This window comes from Schistocerca gregaria, chromosome 1 (assembly GCF_023897955.1).
Source record: "Schistocerca gregaria isolate iqSchGreg1 chromosome 1, iqSchGreg1.2, whole genome shotgun sequence".
NCBI lineage: Eukaryota > Metazoa > Arthropoda > Insecta > Orthoptera > Acrididae > Schistocerca > Schistocerca gregaria.
In genome coordinates, this window is record NC_064920.1 from 986464825 (window position 1) to 986488797 (window position 23973).

Genomic DNA, 23973 nt, shown 5'->3' on the forward strand with positions numbered 1-23973 from the left:
TTTGTTTGTTTCCCTTCACTCTTGAAGCATCTCTAACAGTTTCCAGTATAATATTTATTAAATTACCCTTTCTTTTGTTTAAATCAACAAATTCTTCATTTTCTTGAGGCAGTTTTATGGGTAAAAAAATAGTATATTATAACAGGAATAACACTAAATTAACAATAATTTTAGTGTTGTTCCTCTTATATACTGGCACCTAAATTATGTGAATAAATGGAACTGGGTTTGTGCTTCAAGAGTTTTGTTCTTTACAACTTACTGTTCAGTTTTATTTTGCTTCTTACTAGTGTGTGGTCACTGGAAACCATGAAGTGGTTTAAGACTGACAGATTCTGTTTGGTTTGTCTGTTGCTTGAGAGCACATAGTTTCATTTTTAATTCAATTTGGTCCTTTTTTGTCCAATTTTTGCCTGAGACTTTTATTAAAAATGTTTCTGGGACGAACATTTACTTCTTATTAGAGAATTCCACTAGCATGTGTCCTCTATTGTTCCAGGAGTAAAATCTGAAATTGCCTACTGAAAAGTCATTTGACTACTTTGACCTCATTTTTGCATTACAGGTATCCTTTAGTATCCTATAGTGTGAATTAGTTTCCTTTACTAACTCTTGTAACACTTCGTAAAAATTTTCAACTTTTTCTTTTTGATCCAATGTTAATCGTGCATAAATTTCTGCTATTTAAATAAGTGTTGTTTGCTTATTATTAATGCTATTCTTGCTATTTCTTCCTTCAAAATCAATAATTCAGTCCTTAATTTTCCGGTTAATGCTAAAACCTTCTTGTGAGTATATGTATTGCTCTGTGTCTCTATAGCAATTATTTTTAATCCACTTTGTTTTTTTTTTTCTCCTCTGATACATCAATGATATCCCACTTGATGCTATTTAGTTCTGCTTTCAGCTACAGTAGCCTATATTCAGTCTAAAATGTTCTATTTATAGTCAATGTTTGAAGTATGGTACAAGCAGTCAAGTCAAAAGTAATAGTATTTTAGTTTCTTTATGTGTTTGGGTCCATAGTCTGGTGTAATTTCTGTCTGCTAAAACTGTTTTTAATGTCTGTTGTAGGCTGTGATGTGCTGTTGATACAGACAAACTCTACTACATCATGTATTACTGTCCAGTAATGTAATATGTGATTTAGTAAAGTTAATCTGCATAAAAAATTTGCCACAGCCTATGGCAGACATAAATAATGAGTTTAGCATCCACGATATTTTGTTTAGTTAAACTTCATGCTGCAGTGTTTGGTTCGAGATCTAGCTAGTAGTGTACCTTATTACAAACACGGTGCTCATGTTCCCTCAGTCCTCTACCTCCAACATGCATTAACCTAGGCCAAGATTCAGACAGATATCTCAGGAATTCACAAATAGCAAATTTTCCTCCAACAATCTTCTCCATAATACATTAGCCAGCAGGCTGGACATACCTGGTGAGGCATGTGTCCAACACCAATCCTCAGCATTGCTAGACGCACAGCACTTGCAACTGACCTTTGACTGTTTCTAAATGCAAGTGATGGCCTTCTACATAGTCAGTTTGCTCACTGAACATGTGCTGGCCAAGGGTAATCTTGTTATGCTTGGTCAGCATCAGGTACTAAGTCATTATTCAATATCAGTCGCTAAATCAGTTAGTTTTCTATTGTACAAAGTAATGAAATCTGTTTGGAAGATTTCCCTAATGCCTGCAACCAAAGCACCACAAGAAAATTACCTCAATTAAATCATGTAATAGATTGAAATAGCATCCTGTTGTTGGTTGTTAGAAATATATTTTATGAAAAAGTGTAATGTTAAATTCTGCTCCTAGGTTTATTCTTGATACTTTCAAAAGCAGTAATTTTTATTGATTCATTCACCTAAAAGTAATAACTAATTCACATATCAACAGAAAAATGCGACAAAGTACTGTTACGAGAATGGCACGTGGGAGCATTGGAGCAACTACTCACAGTGTTCTGATGGCGCGTACACCACAGTAACTGAACAGTTTGATGAAACCCTTAATGATTCTTCAGTTGAGGTATGAAATTTTAGATTTATAAAAATTATAATAAACAATTTTTTTGTAACTGTATGGGAGGGCTAAATGTACAAGACTATGATATATTCAGAACTTTGAAGACTGGATACAATGTGACTGTTATTTGTAGATGATATAAAGTAAAAATCCTTGACTATGAAGAGATGAAAGACACAAACTTGCAGTTAGTTGTGTCATGATCACAGGTATACTCTACAGTTCAAGTATTAAAATGGAAAAATTTATAAGAAATAAGTAACACAGTTTGATACAATCTCTTTTAACAGTGATCATTAGCAAGTTTACGAAATTAATAGTTTGTCAAATTACTTGAGCAATAGTAAATTGTGGTACAATGGAGCTACAATGGGGTCATAATCTTATCACTATCGCTGTTCTGAAAGAAAAACCATGTGGAAGAAGAATAATCCATTTTTACACAAAATTATAACTTGTTATTTCCTTAACACTCCTGTCTTGTAGTTTTCTTTCACATAATATTGTTGTTTGTGAATGTAAAGTGTTTTAATTGGCAATGATAAATGAGTATTTTCTTGTATGAGGCAAAGCTTACCATTACAAAAAGGGAATCATTTAGCTGATTCAATTTTTTTCTTCATTGAATGCCAATTTTTACCTTCTTTATTATTTTAGGGGAAGTAATGTTGACTGTTTTAGGTTGGCATGACACTCATTTACAATGAAGACTCTTGCACGTAGCTAAACCATTTTTCTGTTTTTGTAACTAGCTGTTTCCAGGAATGCATTGCTATGGCTCATTCATGTAAAATGGAAAAGAAAGAAAACAGAAAGCAAACATTTCTAACATCTATGGGAATTGGATATACATACAAATCTCCTCCACCCCCCCTCCCCTCACCCACCCACCCTGTCTGTGTCTCCTCCTTCTCCCTTTTTCTGTCTATATTCTTCATATTCTTCTCACTCCTCACTCTCCACCTCCTCCTGATCTCCTCATTTCTGCTTTCTATCTCCATTACCTCTCACCCTTTGTCGATCTCCTCTTCCTCACTCTCTCTGACTTTCAGCCTTGTTTATTGTTATTGCATATTCAACTTGTTACCATGAGCTTCTTATCACTTATACAATTTTCCTGTTTGTCAACAAAATTTTGTTGTTATATATTTTATATATAAATATATTTATATACACTATTGGCCATTAAAATTGGTATGCCAAGAAGAAATGCAGATGATAAACGGGTATTCATTGGACAAATATATTATACTAGAACTGATATGCGATTACATTTTCACGCAATTTGGGTGCATAGATCCTGAAAAATCAGTACCCAGAACAACCACCTCTGGCCGTAATAGCTGCCTTGATACGCCTGGGCATTGAGTGAAACATAGCTTGGATGGCGTGTACAGGTACAGCTGCCCATGCAGCTTCAACACGATACCACAGTTCATCAAGAGTAGTGTCTTGCGCATCGTGATGAGCTAGTTGCTCGGTCACCATTGCCCAGACGTTTTCAATTGGTGGGAGATCTAGAGAAGGTGCTGGCCAGGGCAGCGGTCGAACATTTTCTGTATCCAGAAAGGCCCGTACAGGACCTACAGCATGCGGTCGTGCATTATCCTGCTGAAATGTTCGGTTTCGCAGGGATTGAATGAAGAGTAGAGCCACAGGTTGTAACACATCTGAAATGTAACGTCCACTGTTCAAAGCGCTGTCAATGAGAACAAGAGGTGACTGAACGAGTGGTATCGGTAGTTTTAGTAGTCCGTTACATTACAACGTGTAACCAATGGCACCCCATACCATTATGCCAGGTGATACACCAGTAAGGCGATGACGAATATATGCTTCCAATGTGCGTTCACCACAATTTTGCCAAACACGGATGTGACCATCATGATGCTGTAAACAGAACCTGGATTCATCCGAAAAAATGACGTTTTGCCATTCATGCACCCAGGTTTGTCGTTGAGCACACCATCGCAGGCTCTCCTGTTTGTGATTCAGCGTCAAGGGTAACCACAGCCATGGTCTCCAAGCTGATAGTCCATGCTGCTGCAAACGTCATCGAACAGTTCGTGCAGATGGTCGTTGTCTTGCAAATGTCCCCATCTGTTCATTCAGGGATCAAGATGTGGCTCCATAATCCGTTACCACCATGCAGATAAGATGCATGTCATCTTGACTGCTAGTGATATGAGGCTGTAGGGATCCAGCATGGCGTTCCGTATTGCCCTCCTGAACCCACCGATTCAATATTCTGCTAAGTCATTGGATCTTGACCAATGCGAGCAGCAATATCACGATACGATAAACCATAATTGCGATAGGCTACAATCCGACCTTTATCAAAGTTGAAAACGTGATGGTACGCATTTGTCCTCCTTACAGAAGGCATCACAACAATGTTTCACCAGCCAACGCCGGTCAACTGCTGTTTGTGTATGATAAATCGGTTAGAAACTTTCCTCATGTCAGCACATTGTAGGTGTCGCCACCAGCACCAACCTTGTGTGAATGCTCTGAAAAGGTAATCATTTGCATATCACAGCATCTTCTTCCTGTCAGTTAAATTTCACGTCTGTAGCATGTCATCTTCGTGATGCAGCAATTTTAATGACCAGTAGTATATTATATACAGGGTATCCCAAAAAAACAGAAACAGACTTTAGACACAAGTTCTTCACACCATAACAAGAAAAAAAAGTCTAGTAAACAAGGGTGCTAAAGAGCATACCTTAAGAGATATGAGCACTAGTTCATCTGAGATACTATGAAACATATTTCTTCTACTGCAAGCTTTTTCTTTTCATATTTTGTGAGGCAGTAGTGTGGATCAGACCAAAAGAAAAACTCTAGGAAACATGGGCTCTAAAACGTATACCTTAAGAGCTGTAAGTAGTTATTCAGTAGAGGAGATCTGTTTCACACTAGTGAAGATAAACAAGTGCATTTTAGACCCCAAGTTCATTAGACTTTTTTTTTTTTTTTTTTTTTTTTTTTTTTTTTTTCCTACTCCCGAAATATGGAAAGCAAAGATGTTGCAGCAGAGGAGATCTGTTTAATGACATTTTAAAACCCATGTTTAATCCATACTTTTTTACTTACATCTGTATAAGGAACCTGTCCTTAAAATGTGCTGGAGTTTTTATGGGACACCCTGTATGATAAATTATGTAGATTATATCTGGTCGAATGGTCATTAGAGTATTGCATAAAAATTTAAGGTAAATAAGTCAAGAACTTTTTGACATTTTTGGTAATAGCACTTCCCCTTTATATTTCACATATTTATTTATATATGACATATACATTAAAAATGGGCATTGTGTCAGAATTTCAACACAATCAATGAAGAACATCTGGATATTTAAGATTTTGAACAGACATTATATATATATATATATATATATATATATATATATATATATAAAACAGAAAGAAACTTCCACATGGGAAAAATATATTAAAAACAAAGATTCCAAGACTTACCAAGCGGGAAAGCGCCGGCAGACAGGCACATGAACAAAACACACAAACACACACACAGAATTACAAGCTTTCGCAACTGGCAGTTGCTTCGTCAGGAAAGAGGGAAGGAGAGGGAAAAATGAAAGGATGTGGGTTTTAAGGGAGAGGGTAAGGAGTCATTCCAATCCCGGGAGCGGAAAGACTTCCCTTAGGGGAAAAAAAGGACAGGTGTACACTCGCACACACACACACATATCCATCCGCACATACGCACATATGTGCGGATGGATATGTGTGTGTGTGTGCGAGTGTACACCTGTCCTTTTTTTCCCCTAAGGGAAGTCTTTCCGCTCCCGGGATTGGAATGACTCCTTACCCTCTCCCTTAAAACCCACATCCTTTCATTTTTCCCTCTCCTTCCCTCTTTCCTGACGAAGCAACTGCCAGTTGCGAAAGCTTGTAATTCTGTGTGTGTGTTTGTGTGTTTTGTTCATGTGCCTGTCTGCCGGCGCTTTCCCGCTTGGTAAGTCTTGGAATCTTTGTTTTTAATATATATATATATATATATATATATACCAAGCGGGAAAGCGCCGGCAGACAGGCACATGAACAAAACACACAAACACACACACAGAATTACGAGCTTTCGCAACTGGCACTTGCTTCGTCAGGAAAGAGGGAAGGAGAGGGAAAAATGAAAGGATGTGGGTTTTAAGGGAGAGGGTAAGGAGTCATTCCAATCCCGGGAGCGGAAAGACTTCCCTTAGGGGAAAAAAAGGACAGGTGTAAACTCGCACACACACGCACACACACATATCCATCCGCACATACACAGACACAAGCAGACATATTTAAAGGCCCATATATATTTTTCCCATGTGGAAGTTTCTTTTAGAAAGAAACTTCCACATGGGAAAAATATATTAAAAACAAAGATTCCAAGACTTACCAAGCGGGAAAGCGCCGGCAGACAGGCACATGAACAAAACACACAAACACACACAGAATTGCTAGCTTTCGCAACCGATGGTTGCTTCTTCAGGAAGGAGAGGGAAAGACGAAAGGATGTGGGTTTTAAGGGAGAGGGTAAGGAGTCATTCCAATCCCGGGAGCGGAAAGACTTCCCTTAGGGGAAAAAAAGGACAGATGTACACTCGCACACACACACACACACACACACACACACACACACACACACACATATCCATCCGCACATACACAGACACAAGCAGACATATTTAAAGGCAAAGAGTAAGGGCCTTTAAATATGTCTGCTTGTGTCTGTGTATGTGCGGATGGATATATGTGTGTGTGTGTGTGTGTGCGAGTGTACATCTGTCCTTTTTTTCCCCTAAGGGAAGTCTTTCCGCTCCCGAGATTGGAATGACTCCTTACCCTCTTCCTTAAAACCCACATCCTTTTGTCTTTCCCTCTCCTTCCTGAAGAAGCAACCATCGGTTGCGAAAGCTAGCAATTCTGTGTGTGTGTTTGTGTGTTTTGTTCATGTGCCTGTCTGCCGGCGCTTTCCCGCTTGGTAAGTCTTGGAATCTTTGTTTTTAAATATATATATGTATATAAACAAAGATTCCAGGACTTACCAAGCGGGAAAGCGCCAGTAGATAGGCACAATGAATAAAACACACAAACACACACACAGAATTTCGAGAATTTCGAGCTTTCGCAACTGGCGGCTGCTTCATCAGGAAATATATTCATTTGTACAAAATTACAAATCTACAAATGTTCTTCACTGATAATGTTGCATTCTAACATGCATGTGTTTTTGTATACCTACTGAAGCATCAAATGTTCATCATTCAGAATCTTAACTCTTTGAAAGTTCTTCACCAAATCCTTTGGAATTTTGACACAACATTGCATTCAAATATGGGCAGACAATACTGTTTGTAATTCCTGATTGTCAGGTAGTGCACATTCTGTGTCACGACAGTTGAACACCCCATGGTCCACTCTATAGAAATTGCTTCGAACCATTCTCAAATGATATTCACACAAGATCCATATCGTACAGCAGCAGGCACCATAGGATCCACAACATGTTGACTTCGCTGTCCACTTTCTCCTAAGTATTGAAGTTGATGACGGCTGACCCTGCACCATCCTATGGATCGACAAAGCTCATTTTTCTCTGACAGTGAATGTAGACATGTATCGGAAGCACCAAGACTTATTTAATTTCATGAGTGTCATAACAGTACAACTGGGTGTGCAACAGATTATGACTGATTTGATCAAAGGCCTTAGACAGATTTAAAAGCAGCCCACACTTTAATTCATACCCATTGTATGGAATTAAGGTCGAGACAGATGTATCAGTTTATATGGTTTTTCTCTGAATCCATTTTCAGCATTCCAAAGTATTTTATTTTTATTCAAACAGTTTAGCAACCTTTTTGTTAAAATATTCTGTTATTTATCATTCATCTTTACCTTCTTATGCATATTAGCCACCTTCCTTTATCTAAATGCTGTGTCAATTTTTGTTACAAGAAATTCATAATTATGACTGTAATAATTTCTACTTATTATTTTAGCCATTTAAGTCAACTTCCCCACTTTCAAACTTTCTTATTCTTCTTTTTCTGCAGCTTGAGTTGTACTTAGAAGCTAACCCATTCACTAGTTTCATGAATTAGCTGTCTCCTAATAAGGCACAGTTTGTAATATAATAAGACCTACAGAATAACCACTGAAGAAATAACTACACTGTTAACCTCACCACTGAGGGCCATAAAACTCCAAAACATAAATTTCATTCTTATATCAACCTGCCCTTTTTCGTCATTGTCAATATCAAATCATATTACTGCTTTTTTCATAGCTTTCAGCTTGTAGCTGACATCAAATGCTCATGAATTTTAAGGTCTCTTGAAAAGTAATATTTATTAAAGAATCACAGACCAACTTATAATGTTGGTAAAGTTTACTGGCCATGGATAATGTTGAGGACTACTACCACTGACGTGGCTGAGCTTGACATGGTTGTAGATAGCATTCTGGCTAGCTGAACTGACAGAAATGGGAAAACAGAATTGCTGGCAGAGCTGTGAGCCAATTTCATCTTATGCTTGGGCAGACATGTATGCTTCCTGTACTTTTCAGTAGAGCTCTTGACAGATCTTGGAAGAACTGCACCCAGTAGTTACAGTCATACTCTCACTGGTGGCATCACAGCTGCTAGAGTAAAGCTTTTGTTACTGTTTGTTGGTATCTACCTTAGCCTGAAACTGCTAACTCAATGATTTTTGCTGTGTGAGCATCATTGTCATTGGAAACTTGTTCATTTTGTTGCTGTAGTCAACAGATATTGTTGTGTGTATGCTTGTGTGTCCTGTAAATTTATCAGACTCTAATGGAAACATGGTAATGTAGACAATATATCACAAATCATTACGACTGTTTTTGCATTATACTGAAGATTTAAGGCACTGTTAAAAGATGAATTTTCTAGGCAATGTTTATTTTTATATTTTGCTTTGTATCTGTTGACATTCAGTAGCAATCAAATAAGTGTACATGACAGATACTTTTCACAGACATCATCAATAAACAATGTTATAAATCTGTTGTGTTAGTTATGATGGCTTCATATATAAATGAAAACAATGTTTCTTCAGGAACCAGTGAAATTATAAAGATGCTTTATTCTTTACAGACATATGTGCAACTTTCAACAGACATTTCCAAAGCAGGCTACAGTATTTCAATGGTATCACTTATTTTTGCATTCACCATTTTGGCATCTGTCAGGTACGTTGTATTGTGTTAATTATAATCACACACACACACACACACACACACACACACACACACACACTAGCAGTCAGATATCAGCCAACATTTTCATAAGAAGTTGTAGAATTTTCTGAAGGAACTAATACCATCAAACATTGCATGACGACAGTTCACAATATAAGCAGTATGATGCCTCAGAGTTGTTGGTTTGCTGCTGAGGACAACTGTGCAACAACTTTTGTTACTGCCACCAAATATTTCTCATTTTAGATACAGAAGGAAGTACCCTATCCAATCTTATATTGCATGTGTGATCAGTGATAGCTCTGGGGATTTTGTATACTAAGGTAGATGATTAACATTTTGAAAGAAGGCAGGGAACAACTGCATCTTGAGAGGAGCATGCTATGTTGCTGGAATATGGGGTCCTGGAACAGACACAACCCTCAGTTGCACTGTCAGTGTTCCACGTATTTAGGGGCAAATAAAATTTGCATTTTGTGATAAATGCAAACACAAATGTGGATTCTGCATCAAAAATGTGAAGACATAAAATGCTACTTTATAGAAAATTGTATCTAGATGAACTATTTTATCAGAGATGGTTTGAAACAGCTTTATTTTCTGCATATAAATTTTCAAAATGTAACCAATCTTCAGTTACTGGTATTGCACATCATGTAGCAAAATGAGTTTTGAAAGATTCTGTGTCTAAGAATGTGTTTGCAAAATAGAAAGTGCATGAATGCAATGATGTGCCCTTGTGCTGGATTTTCAAGTGCTATGCCAACTGTGAGTGGCAGAATGGTCTGTATAAGATATAAGCCTCCATACGAGCCCTAATTTCTCATATCTTGTCTTCATAGTACTTACACACAGTGTATGTTAGCAGCAGTAGTATCATTCCACAGTCAGCTTCAAATGCAGCTCCTCTAAATTTTCTCAATAATGTTCCTCAGAAAAAATGTTGCCTTCCCTCCAGGGATTCTCATTTAAGTTCCTGAAGCACCTATGTAGCACTTGCTTGTTGCTCAAACCTACTGGTAACAAATCTAGCAGCTTGCCTCGGAATTGCTTTTATGTCTTCCTATAATCTGACATGTATGGATCCCAAACACTCAAACAGTACTCAAGAATAGTTTGCTCTAGCATCCTAAATGTGGTCTCTTTCACAGATGAATCACACTTCCCAAAATTCTCCCAATAAACCAAACTCAACCATTCTTCTTTCCTACCACAATCCTCACATGCTTGTTCCATTTTATATCACTCTGCAGCATTACACCCAGGTATTTACACATTGTGAGTGTGTCAAGCAGGACACTAATAAAGCTGTTGCAAACATTACAGGTTCGTACTTGCCACATCATGTAATGTGGTAATCAGCTGTGGAACCTAACATCTTATAACAAAGAAATGTGTACATTTAACTGGTAGCTAAAATTAAAAAGTTGATGTAATGTGGAAACTTTATACTATGCCAAAATTCCTCCTATAACATAGAGCAGAGTTATTTTCAGTCCTATTTCTATTCGAAGTACCTTGTTGGTTCTAACTGTAGCATTGTCAGCTGTGGGTAGCACGGTTATGTATGCTTATGAAAGGTCAAAATTAACATTCTGCTGGTTTTATAGTTATTGACTTGGGCAACAAAATCAAAAGTAATGTCGAGAAACACCTTAAATCACAGACATATACAATTCGCTGTCGTGGAAATCCTCCTACTTCTCAAAATGTTGCTGCTTCTTAACACAACAATCACTTGTTTAAAATTTGAATACAGCAAAAAAAGCTCCTTTTCGGATTTAAAAAGCTGTTGAAGTTTTTGCAGAAGCAAGCTCTCCAGGCTAAAAGTTCCCCAGTCATCACTTTTTTAACCATCAATTTCAGACCACCAGCCATTCAGGATTTATCTTCATGCACATAACATGACAGAGTTTTAAATTTGTGCATCTAACCTCTTACAAACAAAATTAGATGTGGATCCTCCTGAAAACAAAAGTCATTTTTGCCAAAAATTTTCCAGTCCCTAAACATATTACATGGAATTCAAATCTTGCCCTTGGGACCCTCTGGCACCCATCTCAGCTTGAAACAGCAACTTGCCTCCACTAGTTGTCATACGTCCTGTATAGAAATCTTGTACCTGGGGCACCTCTGGTGGCTCTTCAGGCTTTGTACACTCATTTGAGTGTTGAAAGAAAATGGATTATCCACTGCTGACTCCACCAGAGCCCCTTGGCCACCACTTTTCAGGGCTCTGTAGGGCCTTCATAGATACTGTAGCAGTCTGGGGGCACACACAGTCCCCACTGTACTGCCCTACAGGCAATCCCTTTCTTCATGCCATTGCCCATCTCCCACATCATGGATGAGGGACTCAACTTATGGGAGACTGTCAGAGAAAATGTATTGAAAAAATTCAATACATTTGGAATATGAAGCAGTAATTTCCAAATAGGGAATGGCATCTAAGATTGAAACATTAATGAAAGATGGAATTTTACTTTTCTCATAGATATCTGATCCTTCCTGAAGCAACTTTGCCACTAATGCCTCTCTTTGCTCTTGGTACTTGTTACACAGAGATTTTATATCATGTACAGAATCTTGAAGACTTTTCTGAACTCTGTTAATGCTGATGACAGTTTCATCCCAGAATTGTAGCAGAGTCAGGAAAGCATAGCCCAACATCAAATTTTGTCTTTCCAGTCTCATGGTCATCTATCTTATATCATATCCTGGAGAACTTGAACTACCTTTGCAAAATTTTGCACAATGGGATGCATAACTTCTCACATTAGGCCTGATCTTGTTTTCAGAAGTGAGGATTATTGGTATGACTGTTTTAAGTTTCTCTCAGCAAAGAGACTGTTTATAAAAAAAAGTCAGTGTCCAAGCTCTGGTCTGGCATTGTCAGGGCAAAACATCTATCAGAACTGAGTACAGAAGGTCAATAAAACAGTCAAAAACTGAAAAATTTAGGAGATTGCTCAAAGAAATTAATTGGATGGATGTTTACAGCATCCAAGACACAAATGGAAAATGCAAAACATTCATTAATAAAGTTAGCACCTTATTTGAAAATTGTTTTCCCCTGAAGGTAACTCAAATTAAGCAGAAGTCTAATAAGAAACCATGGATCACACAAGTGATAAAGATATCATGTGAGACAACAAGGAATCTCCATCTCATATGTAGGGACACCTTTGACACTAGCATTATAGCTCATTACAGAATTATTGCAAAATATTGAAGAAGGTTATCCATAAATCTGAACACCTGCATTATGAGAAGAAGATAAATACATCCGGCAATAAAATGAAAACAATACGGGATATAGTTAAGTCAGAGACAGGTAGGAGCAGAAATGAGGAGGACCAAATAGCTCTAAAAATAAATGAAACTGACCCTTCATATAGACAAATGTAATGTATTGTGAATACATAGAAATAAGGATCCTTTATTGTATGATTATATGATAGAGGAACAAACACTGGTAGCAGTTACTTCTGTAAAATATCTGGAAGTATGCGTACAGAACGATTTGAAGTGGAATTATCATATAAAATTAATTGTTGGTAAGGCGGGTGCCAGGTTGAGATTCATTGGGAGAATCCTTAGAAAATGTAGTCCATCAGCAAAGGAGGTGGCTTACAAAACACTCATTTGACCTATACTTGAGTATTGCTCATTTGTGTGGGATCCATACCAGGCTGGGTTGACAGAGGAGATAGAGAAGATCCAAAGAAGAGTGGCGTCTTTTGTCACAGGGTTATTTGGTAACTGTGATAGCGTTTCGGAGATGTTTAACAAACCCAAGTGGCAGACTCTGCAAGAGAGGTGCTCTGCATTGCAGTGTAGCTTACTGTCCAGGTCCGAGAGGGTGCATTTCTGGGTGAGGTATCGAATATATTGCTTCCCGCTACTTATACCTCCCTAGGAAATCACAAATGTAAAATTAGAGAGATTCAAGTGCACACAGAGGCTTTCCGGCAGTCATTCTTCCCATTAACCATATGCAATTGTAACAGAAAAGGGAGGTAATGACAGTGGCATCTGTTACATTACCAGATGCCAAGTTTGTCTCATTTGCAGATGATACAAACACATCATTGGGTGGCTTGTGGAGTATAAATGTAGATGTAGATGTAACAAATGCATGTTGTGTTGCAAACCATTTAAACAAGTATTTTGTTTCTGTTATTGATTGCATGGGCTTGTCAGGTTCAGTAAATGATGCAATGGAATATCTGAGACCAGTGCACACAAGCTATTTCATTAAAATAGAACTGACACTTACATCACCCAAAGAAATAGAATCCATCATAAAGTACTTGAAATCAAAGCATTCTAATGGTTATGATAACATATCAACAAAGTTAATAAAAGAGTGTTCATGTGAGCTTAGTCGTATCTTAAGTTATTTGTGTAATCAGTCACTTATCACAGGAACATTCCTGGACTGGTGTAAATATGCTGAAGTTATACCTCTCCACAAGAATGGGGACAAAGAAATATTGTCAAATTACTGACCGATCTCACTTTTGCCAGCTTTTTGTTAAATCTTTAAAAAGGTTATGTTCAAGGGTCTACTTAAGCACCGTAGTGAAAATAGCATACTGTCAAAGTCACAGTTCGGGTTTCTTAAGCGTTCTGATATTGAGAAAGTTATTTACACTTACAGCAAAAATGTCCTTAATTCATTAGACAACAAATTACAGGCAACTGGCATATTCTGTAACCTGTCAATGGCTTTTGATTGTGTGAATCACAGCATTCTTTTAAGTAAATTAAAATATTATGGCATCACTGTTAGTGCTGCAAACTGGTTTCAGTCATATCTTAGTAATAGAAAACAAAGGGTGTCATTACATAACACTTCAGCAGTAGACATTGTCTAACTGTGAAGAAATTACATGTGGTGTTCCCCAAGGTTCCATATTAGGTTCATTACTTTTCCTTGTGTATATTAATGACATGTCATCTGTTACATTACCAGATGCCAAGTTTGTCTCATTTGCAGATGATACAAACATTGTAATAAATAGTAAATCAAATATAAATTTAAAAATAGCAACTAATCTAATCTTTATGGATATTAATAAGTGTTTCATAGCCAATTCACTGACATTAAACTTTGAAAAGACCCACTATATGCAGTTCAGAACTTCCGAGAGATTTCCTTTTAGTGTGTGTATAAAGTATGATAACATGGAAATAGAAGAAGTTGAGAGTGTAGAATTCTTGTGATTACAACTTGATAATAAATCTAGTTGGGAGTGACACACTAATGAATTGCTATAGCGCCTAAACAAGTCTGTGTTTCCAATGTGAATGATGTCAGACATAGGAGATATAAATATAAAAAAAACTGGCATATTTTGCTTATTTTCACTCCATTATGTGATATGGTATCATATTTTGGTGTAACTCCACAAAAGGAGAAAAAATGTTTAGAGTACAGAAGCATATAATTAAGAGTAGTGTCTCGTGTAAATCCAAGAACATCATGTCGAAACCTATTCAAAGAATTGGGCATACTAACCACAGCTTCTCAGTATATTTATTCCTTAATGAAGTTTGTTGTAAATAATACAACTCTATTTCCAACTAACTGCTTAGTACACAGTATTAATACTAGGAATAAGAACAATATACATAAAGATTTAAAATCACTTACTCTTGCCCAGAAAGGAGTCCAGTATTCAGCAACTCATATTTTCAATAAGTTACCAGCAACCAGTTTAGTTTCAAACAAGGCACAATTTAAACATAATTTAAAAGAATTTTTGGTGGCAAATTCCTTCTATTCCATCTATGAATTTCTCAAGTGCAGTACACCATTTTAATGAAAATTTATTATACTGTAATTTTTGACAATACTTGGTTGTAACAGCCAAGTAACTACCTACTATGTGAATGATGGTTGTATGGAAAGCAGGTGTAAGTCTTAAGTCTGTAAATAGTGGAAGTTTAATTTTAAATCTTGTACATAATTTGACTGTTATTAACTGAGGATCATTGAAATGAATAATTTACTTTAATTTTTGACAATACTTGGTTGTAATAGTCAAGTTACTAGGTACTGTGTGAATGAAGGGTTTAATGAAAGCAGATGTAAGTATTAAACCTGTAAACATTAGACGTTTAATTTTAATTCATGTACATAATTTTACTGTTTATTGACTGAGGATCATTAAAATTAATGAAACTCAAGTTTTTCTAATTACGTTTTTGTAATGTGTTTATCTGACATGTTCCACACCCAGGAGGAACCCCTATTTTCTGGGTCTATGGAATGAATAATTAATCTAACAAATCAACCTAAATTTTCAGCAGTTACAACATGTATATTTCATTCCAATTTTACTATTTCAGAATGTTTTTCATGGATATTATTTCTATTATAGCATTTTCATTGATTTCAGCTCCATCATCCATTCATTTCATTTCAGTGAATGCAATTAATTTGATATTTCATAGAAATATTACAAAGTAACACTAGGAGAAGCCTAAAACAGTTCTTCCTTAAATCATCTCTTGGGTGCAGTAATTTGCAGTAATGGACCAACTATCTGCTACCCATGTCTCTCTAAATCGTGGTTGTAATCCACGATAATAATACTGTCTAGACTACATTGAATAAAGTTTATCTTCTACCACTATCCAAAGATATGGCTTGTGTTGTTGGTGACCAGTCTGTGTTAACCAACATACAGGACTGGTTTAAGGGTCAAGCAGTGTAAGATACTGCTTGTGGTACAAAGCCTGGAGAGGCACCAGAGGTGCCCCAGGTACAAGATTTCTATACAGGACATGTGACAACTAGTGGAGGCCGTTGCTGTTTCAAGCCGAGATGGGTGCCAGAGGATCCCAAGGGCAAGATTTGAATTCCATGTAATATGTTTAGGGACTGGAAAATTTTTGGCAAAAATGACTTTTGTTTTCAGCCCAATCCACATCTAATTTTGTTTGTATGAGGTTAGATGCATAAATTTAAAACTCTGTCATGTTATGTGCATGAAGATAAATCCTGAATGGCTGGTGGTCTGAAACTGGTGGTTAAAAAAGTGATGACTGGGGAACTTTTAGCCCGGAGAGCCTGCTTCTGCAAAAACTTCAACAGCTTTTTAAATCCCAAAAGGAGCTTTTTTTGCTGTATTCAAATTTTAAACAAGTGATTGTTGTGTTAAGAAGCTGCAACATTTTGAGAAGTAGCAGGATTTCCATGACAGCGAATTGTATATGTCTGTTATTTAAGGTGTTTCTCGACATTAGTTTTCATTTTGTTGCCCAAGTCAATAACTATAAAACCAGCAGAATGTTAATTTTGACCTTTCATTAGCATACATAACCATGCTACCCATAGCTGACAATGCTACAGTTAGAACCAACAAGGTACTTCGAATAGAAATAGAACTGAAAATAACTCTGCTCTATGTTATGGATCAAAACCAATACCGAAAGTGACAAAGCCTTTGAGCAGATCTGCCACGTACGATGACCAAAATGGTCATGATGAAAGACACACTGAGAGAAATATACAAGAACTGTGCTATTAATGCTGTATCCTTAGAAAAGTATGCAAGAAGTAAAGTGCTGGGAAAAGGATGTGGTAGTCAGGAAAAGACAAAAGAAGAACTGGTGTCATACTAGTAGTAGCTAAAGAACTGGCAAATGAAGTACTTATTGTAGAAAATGTGATTGACACAATAATTAAAGTTTTTATAATGATAGACAAAGATATTCTTGATGTGGTCCGGATGTATGCTCCTCAAATAGGCTGCAAAACAGATGAGAAGGAAGAGTTCATCTCTAAACTGGAAGATGCTTTAACATCTATCAAGACTGTCATTATGGGAGACTTTAATGATAGAATTGCAGATGATAGAAGAGAATATGAAACAGTCCTAGGAAGCCATAGAGAACATCATATAAATGAGGAAGATAAGGTATTACTAGACACAAGTCTGAGAAGTGAATGTATAATTGGCAATGCATGGTATAAGAAAAGAGATAGTCACACATGAACCAAATGTGGTAGGAATTTAGAATGTAAATCCACAACAGACTATTTAATAATAACTAAAGAAATCACAAGAAGCCTGACAGTAGTTGAATCAATCCCAAGCATTCGTCTTGATGGAAACCACAGACTACTGGTAGGGATACTGAAGAAAATCAGAAAACTTACATATGGGGGAAAAGAGAGGCAAAAATCAAGGCCTGGAAACTGAAAGATAGAGAAACCTGAGAGACAGGTTGGGAGAAGGTTAAGACACAGCTTCCTAAAGATGAGAGGAAGGATGTGAAGGAAGAATGGAGGAATTTCAAACAGGCCCTTGTCAATGTACCAGAAGAAACATGGGGAAGGACATGGACAAAAATCAGATACAAAAGCTCCATGGTGTAATGAGAGAAAGAAGTTTTGAAAGTATGGAAAGAATGCTTCCAAAAACTATATGAAGGATGGGATGGAACAAATGCACATGATGAGATAGAGGGAAATGTAAGAGATATTGCCATTACAGAATAAATAAAAGAGAAGATCTGCATCTCTTAGATGTAGAGAAAAATGGCAAAGCTCCTGGAGTGGATGACATCACAGTGGAAATGATCAAAGCCACATGAGCTATCAGAATTCACTGACTGTATAGAATAATGAGGACAGTATGGACATGTAGAAGGATTACTTGTGATCAGACAAAGGACAATTATTGTACCAATCTTTAAGAAGGGTACCAAGTTCCTCTGTGAGAATTGCAGAGGAATAGCTCTACTGTTGCACTGCATGAAGATTTATGAAAAGATAATTTTACAGAAAATCAGGAAAAAGGTAGAACCATAATTAAGAGAACACAAATATATATATAAGGCTTATGAACTGTTAGAAGGAAATACTCCTGGACAGGTCTGAATAGACTGGAACTGTCAAAAGGAATGAAACTGATAAACACGTACAAAAAAATTACCAAAAGTAGTATGATAGACAACAACAATCATAATAGTTTATAATGGACTGAGGGATTTGGCAAGGAAGTGTACTCTCGCCAGTGATTTTTAATATAATCATGTACAACATCATAAAAAAAAAGTTCACCAAGAGTCAACAGCAGATAATATGAAAATCATAGCATATTCAGATGATGTGGTGACTGGGAAGAAAATGAGAAGAAATTTGAACAGCTAAATCCCTGACAGGTAATAATTGAAGATGCAGGCATGGAAATAAGCTTAACAAAAATTGAAGTAAGAAAAATCAGCATAAAAAATGAAAAAGAAAATTAAGCATGTAAGTTGCATGGGAAAATTATGAAGTAAGTAGTTGCTAACAAGTATCTAGGAAGTAAAGTAACCAAAAAAGAAAACATCAATGATGAAATTTAGGAGAGAATAGAAAGTTGGTCAAAATTTTATTACTGTGTATCAGATATAATTAGAAATTGGAAAAACCTGCCAAAGCAAATATCATGATAATGAAATATTATTATATTCCCATTTTGAGCTATGGATCAGAATGTTGGAAATGGACAAAGAAAGATCTGAACAGAATACAAGCAACAGAGATCCAACTTCCTGGCAGATTAAAACCAAGTGCCAGACCAAGACTCGAACTTGGGACCTTTGCCTTTCATGGGCAAGTGCTCAACCAACTGAGCTACACATGCATGACTCACAACCCTACCTCACAGCTTTATTTCCTTCAGTACCTCATCTTCTACCTCCACAATATCCCATCTTCCAGAAGTGCTATTCTTGCAAGGTTCAAAGGAGAGCTTCTCTGAAATTTGGAAGGTAGGAAATGAGATACTAGAAGAAGTAAAGCTATGAGGATGGGTTGTGAGTTGCGCTTGGGTGACTCAGACAGTAGTTCACTTTCCCATGAAAGGCAAAGGTCCTGAGTTCGAGTCTTGGTCTGGCACGCCATTTTAATCTGTGAGGATGTGTCATATCAGCACACACTCCACTGCAGAATAAAAATTTCATTCAGGAAACAGAGATACACTTTTTATTAATGATCCTGGGTAAGAAGAGAAGAGACAGGATAAGAAACAAAACAACACAAAACACCCTGCAGATCAAATCCCTAAAAGAAACTATGGAGCACTGTAGGCATAAATGGTATGACCATATTAAAAGAGTGGGACCAGGAAGACTTAGAAGTAGAACAGATGGAATCTGTGTGAAGTCCAACAGGAAGACCATGAACTAGCTAAAGAGCCCAGGTGGAAGGGGATGTGAACTGAAGGGGCCAGCTGTGGGAGGAGATGCTAAAGGATAGACTGTGGGAGAAAAGGGAAGCTTGAAAGTGGCCCTGTGAAAAACCTGTACAAGCAGAAATGTTTCAATAAGAAGAAGAAGGAGGAGGAGGAGGTGGAGGATGATGATGATGACAACAATGATGATGTCAGTGCCAATAACAATGACTTCCTCTGAAAGAGTGTCTGCCATCAGACACATCTGAAGTCTCTACACTAACTGCTGCTGGACTGGTGCATGCTCCAAACAGGCAACTGTAAAATTCACTGAGCCAAGAGATGCTTAACCACATACTGTCACACCTCACAGATGTTTTATTTCTTCTCGTATTGACTGCAGCAAAAGTTAACTCATATCCCCAGAATTCTTACATATCTATCCATGGATTCCTCTTGCAAAAGAAAAATCGAAGTTACAAATGCTGAAACAAAGCCATGATCAAAAACATCCAGTTGATCCAAGAAAGATGACAAAAGTATAATAAAGTTTAATTAATACTGTGACACATCTTTAATTAATGTGCTGTGTGCCTAACCTAAGTCTAACTCATGCAAAGGTGTAAATGATTGTATAAACGGTGGAGCTTATGGAATGTAAATACTTCTCTTGGGGGAGATTGTAGAGAAATACCTCTCATATGTATCAGTCCTCTTGCTTGGTGTATGGTGAAAGTCTCTAATATTAGCAGCAAGCATCAAAGAATGTTCATAATCTACCTAAGTGTGATCTACCATTGTACAAAAGTGAATGTGGACAACATTAACGGTGATGCATCATAGAATGTCAGCAAAACCCTACTGACAATCAAATCTTATGTAAGAACTTTGAAACAAATACAAAAAAATACATCTGTCATAATGATCATAGAATAGCAAACTTTTGAAGCAATGTTCAGTAAAATGTAGATGAAAATCACTGCCAAAACTTAGCATAATACTTTTCAGTAATGCATAGAAAATGAAAAGCTTACTAACAATGTTAGAGAAAATTTTAAATGTGAACTTGACCACAATTTATGAAAAATTGAGTTGTTTGAGGCTGTTTGTAATAGATACATCATAATTATACTCACAAAAGACAGTAAACACTTCCTAGTAGACTATCAGAAAATGTAATCATAAGTACAAATGTAATCACAGAAACAGACTCAAGTTTCTTTATGCTGTATCATGCTACTAGTGCATGGAGTCAATCATGGATACGTATCCTCTCCCAAAGCAGGAGGAACTGTTGACAAATAATTGGGTGGTCAGTAATTTTCTAAAATTGATTTGTCTGAAGCATATCTGCTGGTTCCTCAGGTTCCTGTGGATGAATAGTCTTGGCGAGTTCTAGTTTTGAATAGGCCTTTTGGTGTGGCTAGCTCCCCTGCTATTTTCCAATGATTTTAGACAATTGACTATGTCTGTCTGGTATTCCATTAATTATCTGTATGATATTGTTGCCAAGGGCTCCTGCACAGTAGATCACATACAAAATTTGTGCTCTTTATCTTCTGTCTCACAGTCCTCATGCTTACAGTGTAACCTTTGGAAATCTCTGTTTTCTAAGCCTTCCACTGTAATTTGGGGTTTAAAGTCTCATTGGATGGGGTTTTCCCTGTGCCAGACCACATCTCTGCTGTTAGATCTATGCTTCGCCCCTTGTCCGTGAAGGAGCATAATGCCTCCTACCATAAATTCCTGCCTGGTGCCCACATTGGACCACCAGTTGTATGTCTTGTTACACAAGAATGTACCTCTTTGCTGGAGCCTGGAATGTGAACATGCTTTTCAAATATTGTATTCCAAACTACTCTCATCCCTATGTTTAGCTTTGTTCCCTCCAGACCAGTACTTAGTTTTGGTGATGATGCCTCACATGACATCCTCTATGCAGTCCTAGTGCACTGATATGCTGACAGCTCTGAACGATCTGTTGCTTTTGCCTCTAAATCTTTCAATCCAGCCCAGCAGCATTCTCAGATGGTAAAAAAGGCTCTTGCCATAGTCTGTGCTCTCCAGAAAACTCATGTTGTTTTGTATGATTCCAAGTTTCACCTTATTATTGACCACATACCCCTTGGTTTCCTTGATGAACCTTCACACATCCTTGCCTGACAAGACAGTACACTGCCTACAACACTGGATGCTGTTATTGTCTAATGACAATTATGAAATCCATTTTGACCTACATCTAAATGTGCCAATGCAGTCATCTTGTCCTAAACACTGGGTTGGGCTATGAAATCCCTTTGAAACTGTTTTTTGTTATGGTATTGCCTTTCTGTTTTTCATGGTGTATTGCTATTATCCAGGGAAGACCACTCCCAAAGTAGTAATTCCCACTGCATTATGGCACAAGGTCCTATGCCTTCTCCATCAGGGCCATTAGGTAGTTTACTGCACTAAACTGTTAGCTAGGCCAGGTTTTGGTGGCAACATTGTCTTGGCTTGTGAGCAGTGCACCCTACATAAAGCAGTCCCAGAGTGCCTTTATCCCACTGGCCTGCTCCGTACCAGCTAGGGGATTGCATTCATGTATACTTTGTGGGTCCCTTCTTGAATTCCTATTGGCTATTTCTTGTGAATGCATTTTCCTGGTGTCCTTACATTCTGCGGTGTCAATGTCAGCTGTAGTCACAATTCATATGCTTTTGAGGGATTTTTCTGTTGAGGTGTTGCATTGTACCTTAATTTTTGGTAATGAGCTCCAGTTCATTTCTCACACCTTTCAACTGATTTTTGTTGTCAAGGCATTTGTCATGTTACATCTCCATCATTCCATCCTCAATCAAATGGTGAGCATATGTTCAAGTCCCAAATGAAAAAGTTTTGTGGATTCTTTGCTGGATGATGCCCTTCTCCATTTTCTGTGCTCTTATCACTTCACCACTATTGGGGAGCAGATCCCAGCTGAGTTGCTTCATGGTCAGCAGCTACTTATGCTCCTTCACCTTCTGTGGCCTGTGCCACACCTGTCAGGTTCAACCGGGTGCTTCACACCATGATTGATGGGTGGGGCGTGAAGGTTTGGTTGCCGGCCCAAGTGGATACTGGCCATCAAAGAGGCCATCTTTGAGATGTCTGTATGGCCAATGGGTTGGTGGCATCCTACTTTGATTATCTGCACCTCTGCTCATTCCCAGAAGCTACCTCTTCATGTGTGCAGTCCCCATCACAGCAACCTGCATCACCTGCTGTGGAGGTGACCCCATCCCATTGACTGCCTCCTGTACATGCAGCAGCCTGGGGTTCCTGTTTGCCGATTCCAGGTGCTGACCAGTCTCCAGACTCACGTCCATTGCTGCAGCCTACTGTTCCAGTTGGGCCACCTCCACTGGTTCCCTCACTATCATCGCCTCAGCCATCATCGCTGGTGGGGCCAGCCCCATCTTCTCCACACTGGGTCCTGCCTGCAGATGAAAATGCAAATACGGCAATGGCACCCTCCTCCTTGGTGCTGTCATCAACACAATGTCCCGCCCCCCACCATGGAAACCATATTCCTGCCACACTGTATCCAATAGATATGTGTCTCATTGGGTCACCAACTTCTCCTCTGTCATCTGGGTGCCTTCTTTGCATGAAGGAGAGGTGTGCGCTACCCTGCTATTAGTGTGTGTGAGTTTTAGTATGCCAAGTGTAGTGTGGCCATGTGTGTCTACTTAAATCAACTGCCAACTGTTTTAGCATTAGCCGAGCACTAAGGCCACCTGTAGGAAGCTTGCACATGGCATGGTATCCCCCACACTGTCCACCAGTGACTTGTGAGCTGCATTGACTCATACACACTATGTTGTTTTATTTTGTAGCACTCACATCAATTGTTTTGTGTATCACTTATGCTACACCTTGTGTGTGACTCTTTTGTCTTGTTATGTGTGAGGCCAATTTCTGTTACTGTTCAGAGGCTTATGAATAAAGCCGTATTTGTGTTACTTCACTCAGTGTTGTGTTTTACATGGTTACTGCACGTTAAGATTAAATGTATGAAAACAGAAAAATTTGCAAACTTTTCTAAACATATTTAAAATATATGTATTGAACAATGTTAATATACACATCTTAAAGTTATCACTTACCTGAAGAACATGTCCACAGGGAGCAGGTAAAGAACCTCACAAAAGTAATAAAAGCGTAATAAATATTTTACGGATTCATCTTTAGACAGAGCACTTGCTTAAAGCGCTGAGAAACTGCTAGTTACACAAAGCTCTGCTGTTAGTGAATCACAACTATTTCAAAAGTTTTTTACTGAGATGTCACACATGTATCATCGTCAAAACTTGTGGCTTGTTGTGGGTAAGAAGGCATGAAACATTAGAGAAGTGGTGTAGCACTGCATTCTGTATCCATGCTCGATGAACAGAGGGGGTGTGGCAGCATCCTTGAACTACACTCCAGCAATGATGTAGTGTAATAAGCATGAACTGCTTCATGCAAGGCACAAGTCGAAGTGTGGGCAATTCTACCTTGTATTCTT

At 37.8% G+C, this 23973-nt stretch overlaps 1 protein-coding gene across 4 annotated transcripts in view; it reads left to right on the plus strand.

Annotated features, from left to right (window-relative positions):
* Positions 1–23973, plus strand: part of LOC126277867 (parathyroid hormone/parathyroid hormone-related peptide receptor-like) — a 506877-nt gene that overhangs the window by 288912 nt on the left and 193992 nt on the right. For all 4 annotated transcript variants that reach the window (XM_049977414.1, XM_049977424.1, XM_049977398.1 and 1 more), the window contains 2 exons: positions 1903–2034; positions 9167–9261. In XM_049977414.1, coding sequence (XP_049833371.1) covers positions 1903–2034; positions 9167–9261 — 227 coding nt within the window. The remainder of the gene's footprint in view (positions 1–1902; positions 2035–9166; positions 9262–23973) is intronic.